Here is a 9,709-nt window from a genome sequence, read left to right on the forward strand (position 1 = left end):
ATTGTATAATGTTAGCGATACGAAAAAGCAACTTTGTATTATAGTAGATTGACAAGAAAGTGAGTTAATAAATGAATAAATGAATAAATATAATATATATGAATATAAATATATAAATATATAAATATATAAATATATAAATATAAATAAATATAATATTTAAATAAATATAAAAAATATAAATAAATATAACACTGAAAATAAATATAAATATTAAGATAGATATAAAGATAAATATAAATAAATAAATATAATACATATATTGATATATAGAGAAATAAATAAATTACTGGATGAATAAATAAATGTATGAAAGGAAGAAAGAAGAATGGGTGGATGAAAGATTGAAAGAAAGAAAGAAAGAAAGAAAGAATGGATGAAAGGAAGAATGAAAGTGAATTAGGTGCTAATTCACTGCAGTGCAAATAAATAGAAATATAGTGTAAGAATATAAATATGTAAAGCGTTGAGCACAATGTGCACTGGACTAATACAGTACTTATATTGTATTACCTATATCTATTTATTTATAGAATGATACATACCATATAAACAAATTAAAGGCAAAACTAACCTATACTTTTTTGGAGAAAAAAAAATAAATTTGAATTAGTTATCTTGAATATACTTGATTATTTACCCACCCTGCACTGAGTGTGCTCCTGGTAATCCATTCTATTATTATTCACGACTATCATATCAAAATGGAGAAAATCTACATGATAACCGGGTGGCTCGTTCGATGCACCTTTATTGTTGTTACTCAACAATATTTTTCTATTTAAAACAAAAAAGTTAATAAGTAAGAATGTTTATCCAAATTGATTTTCAATTACATACATTTTATTTTTAAAGATTGTAGCTGAGTCGATATAATAACTTGACCACCTTAGTTAGAAATATTGACTAGTTGGCCCTTTATATATTCTAAAGTGGTGCATTTTAAAATATATAGTTTTATAGTGTGCCTACCCTATAATGCCGGATTGGTCTGTATCAAATAAGTTAGTAAAACATTAATTGAATAATGTATACTAGACATTATTGAGTGACAGCCAGATGGGAGTCTTCATCTTTTACATTCGGTAATACCAGAATAATTTGTCGTAGGCATACAAAATTATCTGATATGTTGAACATAAAATTAATGACATACGAAATATAATAAAGAAGTAAATAAAATTTATATTAATAAAATTATATGCGTATACCTTTATTGGACTATTCTCTTGATTAAAAATACAAATAAAATCTAGAAAGATCACATTCTTTGTATGAATTGACCTTTGTATAATAGAATGAATTAGTTAAGTACATTCACAACTGCTCAGCTGCTATATAAGGAACTTATACTTACAATGAACTAAAACATAATATAAAACAAAATTTACTACTACCAAATCAATATGCTTCAACATTCAAACACTCCAGATAATGAATCAGGTTGAAAGCGTTATTCTAAAATAATATAGCAAAGTGCTCACATGTTGAATTGTGTTTTTGATAATAACCAAAATCACCTTATTCAATGTTGAAATAAATTTGATTTGAAATGTACTAGACCAGACTCCCATCCGAACATATACATAGCTTCATCAAACCCATAACAACAAATGAAAAAAATAGGCGAATTGATTGCAAGATTCTTTACACACTACTGCATATACTATTTCAAAACAAGCAATCAAAAATTATTGAATAATTATGATCCACTAAAGATATGTCAAAGAAATAAAAATTAGTAATCTGTATTCATTAAAATAAAACAATTATTTACTTACACTATCTTTTATGCCTAAACATCTCCACATACCAAAAAGATAATAATAAAATTTGAATTATAAAAATGATTTTAAAACATTTCCAATCATATTTTGAATTGGTCTTATTACCAGGTTTGATAATGGGTTCTTAATGAGTAGAGTGGAGAAGAGCTGTCCATAGTCCGCTATGGCTGTGAGGCATGGAATTCTTATAATAAGTTCTCGTAGAGATGGCCAATTGGATAAGAAGTCACCGGCATTGTTCATGTTTTCGTCTTCTTCTGCGGTATTCAACTGGTCCTTGATCTTTTCATATGGAATACAGAATCGATCGATCTCCATTGCATCGTCAGTTTCCTCAACTTGTTCCATGATAGGATCTTCATGTGATGTCATTTCTACATCGTTTGATGCTGCTGCTTCTGACTGTGGTGGAGATTGTTGTTGCAGTGTTTGTGAAAGTTGTTGTAAATAGTTGATTTGTTGTTGTTGTCTATAATCTTGAATCTGCGAGTTGTAATTGTTATCGATTTCAAAGATTACGACAATTTCTTTTGCTGGTTTTGATTGTTCCGTTGATTGCACTGTAGTGTTGTGTTGAATAGGAGTATGGAGTGGTGTTTGGGTTGGAGTTTGGATTGGTGATTGAGATGGAGTTTGGATTGGTGTTTGGGATTGTGTTGGAATTGGTGTTTGGATTGGTGTTTGGGATGGTGTTTGAATTGGTGTTTGGGATGGGGATTGGATTGGTGTTTGACTATTTACATGAGTTGATTTGTGATGTTTTTGATTGTCCATTGATTCTTGATTATTATCTTCTTCTCTTATTCTTTTTTTTGTTGAATTGTTATTATTATTATTGTTATTGTTATTTATTTGGTTATTTATTTGGTTATTTATTTTTTTATGTTGACTATTATTGTCACAATCATCCTCTCTTTCTTTTCTTTTACCACTATAAATCAAGCTCGATCCGATATCATGATCATCGTCACCAAAATCAATCGATTCGATATCAAACAATGGTTTACTTTGGGTATTTTGTGTATTATTATGTGTATTATTATGTGTATTATGTGTATTATTCTGTGTATTATTCTGTGTATTAATTTGTTTATTATTTTGTGTACTATTTTGTATATTATCTTGTGTATTATTCTGTGTATTATTTTGTGAATTAGTCTGTTTTGTTTTCTTTGTTCCTCTGTAGCCTCTTCTTCTTTTGTTTGTACCAGAGAGTGTTTGGTCTGGTGTAGTTGTGGTAGCTGGTTTTGGTGAAGATTGAGATGAAGTAGAAGCAGCTTGTGAATTTGAAAGTGTTGGTTGAGATGGTGACTGAGGTGACGAAACAATTTGTTGTGTTCTTGAAGGTGTGGGTTGTGGAGCTAATTTAGATGTTACATTGGCATAAGTATTTATAATATCGCTCATCTCTTTTGCCTTTTCCTTATTTGATTCGTCTACATTCTTGGCAATCTCATTCATTTCTATCATGGTGTTTAGATAGGTGGTATGTGCCTTATCTCGAGCTGGTTTCCAAGACTGTGCCTCCTCCTTGGTGGTCGATTCGTAGCCTTTGGAAATTGTAGTCTCTTTACCAACTTGACTTTTCATAGCAGAATATTTGTAGATAGTCATTTTGTCAACTTCATTTCCACCCATGAATTTAATGTAATGTTTATTGGCACGCATCTTTTTTTTGTAAAAAAATATTGATTAATAATTGTTTTGAATTCAAATTATATAATTGATTAACTTACTGATCTATTATCTAAAAACTGGAAACGATGATACTCTGTAAAACCAGGAAAGATCTTTATTTCTTTCTGTTTCAATTCCTTTGGGTTATGAATTTCGACTGTTACTTTGATGGTAACAGCTTCCTTCTCTGATTCAGAGGTCAATTTGTATGTTCTTTGATAGTTGTTGTTGTCAGTGGTACTCTTGATTGCATTGATAACATCTTGATCTGTATAGATTGAATCTTTGAAACTCGACTTGTCTGCTATCGCTCTAGAAACCATTGAAAAATGTTGATCGCATTCACTCTTTCCGTGATAGGGTGCAAAAGTATTCAATTCGACGAGATACTTCTTTTGGTTTTGTTTGGAGTGTTTGGATCAGCTACTTGCAACTTTGACAATGTATGCATATATGAAAGTATTTCATTTGACTTGAAGTGTCTAGCATTATCACACCAAAATGTAATTTTGTTGATATTTAGACTGGTGAATAATGGATCATTGATTAATTTGTCGAGACATGAAATTGCAAATGTCGAACAGTGATTAAGTACTTGTGAAAGACAGTCATAGTAGTGAATCTTCAGCTTGTCACCTTGCTTATAGAAGAGGACCATTCCAAAGAAGGTACGAGCAGGTTGTTGGTAAAATTCATGGCTTACTTGCACTTTGGATTTACCTAATGATATATTCTCTTTAAAATCACAGAGAATAATACACTCTCCTGCCTTTAACTCGTTTTTCTAAAAATAAAAAAATAAAAAAAAATTTTCATTTAATAAATCATTAGCTAAATGTATTAATAAAATTATAATTACACATGTCAAATAATCATTCTTTCTTTGCTGAACAAACATCTTGTGAATAGTCAAGATTTCAAACAGTTTATGATCTTGATCTGAAAGTTGCCCAAACTTAATTCGTTTTGACTCGAGAGCCTGATACTGAACACACATTGGACACATGTCGGTTCGATTCTTCATTTCTCTGACATACTCTGGTACGAAACTGTAAAATGCACTTCTACCCATGAGTGGATACTTGACTTGATCAACTTTACTCTTCTTGAGGTAATCTGAAAAGCAGGTATTTATGTTTCCTAAAGCAAGGTTCTTGATTGGCACCAACTCGAATGCTCGTTTACCATCTGCGTCGAGTTCTTTGCTGTACAACCTCATGTTTTTACTTGATTCTTCAGTTATATCTTTCATATTGAAGTAACCTTCGACGGCTGTCCTTAGCATCGTGGTTCTTTGTCTTCTTGTCATTTGTCCATTGTGTGTAAATTTAGATCTCCAATTGCTGATCTCTTCTGCATTAATCAGTCTACCTGCACCATACTTATGTACGTGTTGAATTGCACGATTCCACGCATTATTATCTATTGTGATTCCAAACTCTCTGATTTCCTTAGAAGTGTAAAAAGGAACTAAACTTGATAACAATCTAGATTGGGAATATTAGTATCAATGATATACAAAATCGCGAGCATTACAAAACACTTACCTTGTTTTTTCATATCCATCTCTATCTGTATATTGGCCACTCTGAAGTGATGAAATAACATATGACAACGCAACAGCATGTGTGGTTGCTCCAGGTATCTCTTCATATATCTCCTTATATCCCTTTCTGAATTCTTCTGATGCAGCTATACTACCATCTTTCTTTAATTCTTCAAGAACCTGAATATATTTATAGTTAAAATATTAACAATAATCATTCAAAACAACAGTTTATGATATGTATAGTAGTCAATAGTGTACCTGCTTTCCAGTGGTATTCTTTGTTAACCAATCTTTCATTAAATGTGTCTGTTGATCAATCGTTACTTCGTTATGTTTTTTTGGTGATGCTATTACATTTACTGAGGTTGTTATTAAATTTAAAACTTTACTTTTATTACCAGACCTCTCTGATAATTCACTATAGTCCTTATAACGATTACTCTTGACTGGTTTAGTGTTTGAATCACTAACTGATTTTATTGAATTCAACACTCCTTGTGTATAATTATTGAAAGAGGGAGCCAATGATCGACTATTATTACTCTTATTTTGTGTAGTTAATCTGCTTGCCATTTTAAAATAAAACTTAATTAAAATAACGAATCAAAAATCAAATATAAATAATTAAGAAGAATCACTAACTTTAAATTTTTTTTTTTTTTTTTTAAAAAAAAAGCAAAACACAAAAAAGCATAGCCACATGATAATAAGTATTAGTTTGATGCACCTCTTTAACAATATTTCTATTAATGATTAAATCTATAGATTGTTTTATTTTTTCTTTATTATTTAATTTTAAATACATATATTGTGTTTTGTTTTTTAAATAACTCTCTTTTGATCCATGTATAACCACATGACCAACAGTCTACCTGTTTGTAGAATAATACCAAAGAGGTTACGAGGGGTCATAATGTTCACGAATTGATGAACATTATATTTCCTCGATATATTTTCTTTGACATTCGAAACAATGTTGAATTGCTCTAAGCATTATTAGTTAGCTAAAATAAAACCATTGGTTTTCACCATATCTTGACAATAATTAAAAGGTTCACGTTTCTCAGCTGCTCTTCTCCTATAGAATTCTCTGAATGATGATGATGGTTTAACCAGTCAGTTAATTAAAGTTGTTTAAAAGTGAAAAAATAAAATAAATCTATACCTTTATAAATATTACATCCACTATCCTTTTTAGCCAATCTATGATTACATGTGCTTGTTTATATGTTTATTTTACTTTTTAGTTGAGCAATAGAACTAATTCTGTTATTGAACTCAAACTTTGTAATTGTTTCTGTTATTGAAACGCATGCTAATCGGTCATTGTCCAGTAATTAACCTTTATTTACTAATTTACTACATCTCGTATATCTTGGTGATAAATATTCAAATAATAATTAAATTATAACTATATTTTAAAAGAATGAATTAAGATGTCTGTTTTCTTTTGTTTTGAATGCAAAAAAAAAAAAAACCAATCCCAAAAAATAAATAAAAAAAAAAGTTATTTTCAAATGATCCAAACTAACTTGGATATTAGAAAAAGAATCTTTTTTTTTCTTTATCCTCGATTCTTGGTAAAAAACTTTTGGAATTAAGTTTTCAACCTCTTTTTTAATATGGAGAGAATTTGACTCATTACAACTAAACTATTCTTTTTTGTTTTGACAAAACCAAATTTTTTCATTTTAATTTTTTTACTTTACAAACCTTCAAAATAAAACAACAAATACAATCTTCAAATTTATTTAATAGTTACTATTTCTTTTTTTTTAATATTATATCTATTCTTTTTTATTCTTTATCTTTTCTTTATATTATTATTTATTATTTATTTTATTTGTTTATATATAGTTTTATTAGTTCAAAGTTATTTATTTATAATTTTTATTTATTATTATTTATTTATATTTATATTTTTATTTATTTTCTATTTATTTTCTATTTATATATTTTTTTATTTATTTTATCAAATATGTCAACATATAAAACTATTAGTGATTTAAAACTAGAGGATTTTATCAATAATGAAACTTTTTCAAGTAAATCAAAACAAGAATCACAAGACGCAACCAATCTTCTTTTCCATCTTCATAATATTATTCATAGTTTTTATTTAAAAAATATTAATAATTTAAATAATAGTAATTTTAATAATATATCTATTTATATAGAAAAGAATCTTAATAATATAAACTCTAAAGATATCTATAATCAATCAGATTCAATAACAATCAATTATCAAACTTTACAATATATTGTAAATAGATTATGTAATAAAAAAGATAGAGATGAAACAAAAGGAATAAATAAAATATTGGGAAAGGGAGAAATATCTGTATTGGAAGTATATAAAAAAATATCTCTAGAAAATACAAAGTGAGTATCATTAAAGTTTTAAAAATAAATTTTGTTTTAAAATCAAACTAATAATAATTTTATATCCAGGAAACAACTTAAGGTGTTTATTAAGGAATACAGGGAGAGTAAAGTTTTCCAATTATTACCAGTCGATCAAAACAGCAATTATGATACTACTCAAGTTGCAAAACAACTCACAACCAATATAGTAAATCACCTCTCAGTTCAACTTTCAAATCATATTAGAGATATAATGAAATTATACAATGCAGCAATTAAAGAGCTCCTTCCAGATCCAGAGATAGATCGTAAAGAGACCCTTCGATTTCTTATTAAATACAACATTGTAAGTTTATTTTTTTATTATTTATCAATAATAGAAATATAATTAATATTGTTTTTTTTTTACAATTATTTTTTAGGCATCAATCTTACCAAATAAAGAAATTAATAAATTGTTGGCAGACAATAAGTTAGAAAATACAGATCCAACTGAGAATATTATGAGAATTATAAATAACAATTTAGATTATTCAACTCTCAACCTCAGCAAACTATACTCATTTTTTAATGGATATGATTTTGAAAAGCTTCAACAAATGGAGAAAGGTGTATTCACCAACAGCTGGAAATTTTTTTCAATTGGATTGGGCAGTGTTTTTTTTAAATTTCAAAAAAACATTGAGGAAATAGGTCATCAAGTGGAATTTGCACAGCTTGTTAATTCTCTGAACCAACATATCGAACATTCTAATTTATTACAAGGTATGTTTAAATATATTTATAATCATTTCTATTAATGATTAAAATTAACTTTTTTAATTATTTTTTTTTAATAAATAGTTGTAAAAGATGGTAAACAACTCTTGGATGTATTAGGCAAACAAGAAGAGCCATTGTTGGTAAACACGTCTGCTCCAAGAGATATCAAATTTACCAACTCGGAAAGCCATTTGGTTATTTGGGTTCGATCAATCTTTAAGAATATCTCAAAATATGGAGATCAGAATTTGGATAAAATTCAAAAGAGATTATCGTTCTTTATACCAGCAGCACCAACCTCATCAACAACCACAACTGCAACTACTCCAACAACAACAACAACAAAAGTGAGTTTTTTCAATTGTAATTCCAAGAATCACGAGGCACTTGGATTGGCGAAGCCAACACCGGTAGTAGACAGATATCGAGATTCAAATATTTGCAATACATGTCAGTATCACGGCAATAGCAGAAGAAAAGAAAATCGAAAAGACATTTTAGCAACAGATATAATTAAATCTTTAGGCGATTTAAAACAAGAAGATAATAGTAAAGTAAATCAACTTTTAGTTATAGTAAAGGATATAATAGTAGAAGTTTTTAAATCAGAGATAAATGACAATTATAATATAGATACTTTAATAGAGATATTAAAGATAGAAAAGGAGAAGTATGATCATCGCGATAGTAAAAAGAAAAACAAGAAGAATGAGAAGAAGAAAGAGAAGAAGAAGAAAAGCAAACAAAGTTTAAAAAATCTACAACAACAACACAACAACAACAACAACAACAACAACAACAACAACAACAACAACAACAACAACAACAACAACAACAACCAACAGTAATCAACAAACTTCTCTACGATCTATATTTGATGATAATGATGATTTCGAATTTAAAAGTGATGATCCAATAGCAGCAACAACAACAACAGATTCAACTAATGATAGTAATAATAATAATAATTTAGAAGGATCAGACCAACCCTATCACCCAGAAGAAACCACTGCCAATGGTTTTTTTGATATCTTGAATTATTTCTCCCGAATGCCACTTCCATCAGGTAGCTCCAAAGATACTAGTGCTAGCCGTGCAGATCAATTGCAAGATCTGCAGATGACTGAAAAACCAATCTCTCCGTATTCTCTCAGTGAAGGACCACCGGATCCAGATGTAATATTCGTATCAGACCACCTTGATTCAATGGTTCACCAAAAGAGAAGGTTGAATGAGAATACCATATACTACGATATTAAAAGTTGCTCTTGGCTTTTTGTAGATCCATCCAACTCAAAGGATTTGTCTGATGAGCAGCTCCTATCAATCAAGGTGAACCGTATAAAGCAAATCCTACAACTTGGTAAAGGTACCTTCTTTCTTTGTGGTATAGCATTATGGAAACTTCTCCGAGTTCTTATCACGAATGAAGAGGTCAATATCACCAATAGAGATCATTGGTATACATCAATGAAATTGACTTGTAGCTTTGCCGGTCGCTCCATCACATTATTTCTGTTATCAGATCCTTGTCATTCATCAACAATAACAAAACAAGGATTCCAACATT

At 29.0% G+C, this 9,709-nt stretch overlaps 2 protein-coding genes across 2 annotated transcripts; one reads left to right on the forward strand and one right to left on the reverse strand.

Moving 5' to 3' along the window:
- Positions 1-1,525: 1,525 nt before the first annotated feature.
- On the reverse strand, positions 1,526-5,586 carry PPL_11529 (uncharacterized protein; the record flags this gene model as incomplete). Its single annotated transcript, XM_020582280.1, has 7 exons — positions 1,526-1,654; positions 1,893-3,455; positions 3,524-3,732; positions 3,855-4,248; positions 4,324-4,951; positions 5,012-5,190; positions 5,338-5,586. The coding sequence occupies 7 exons, from the start codon at positions 5,584-5,586 to the stop codon at positions 1,526-1,528; spliced, it is 3,351 nt and encodes a 1,116-aa protein (XP_020427200.1).
- Positions 5,587-6,991: 1,405 nt separating this feature from the next.
- Positions 6,992-9,573, forward strand: PPL_11530 (uncharacterized protein; the record flags this gene model as incomplete). Its single annotated transcript, XM_020582281.1, has 6 exons — positions 6,992-7,160; positions 7,191-7,395; positions 7,465-7,723; positions 7,800-8,142; positions 8,221-8,809; positions 9,045-9,573. Coding segments are annotated over 6 exons (2,094 nt in total), but the record flags the coding sequence as incomplete, so codon positions are not given.
- Positions 9,574-9,709: the final 136 nt, after the last annotated feature.

This window comes from Heterostelium album (assembly GCF_000004825.1).
Source record: "Heterostelium album PN500 unplaced genomic scaffold PPL_contig21, whole genome shotgun sequence".
In the NCBI taxonomy this organism is placed as follows: Eukaryota; Evosea; class Eumycetozoa; order Acytosteliales; family Acytosteliaceae; genus Heterostelium; species Heterostelium album.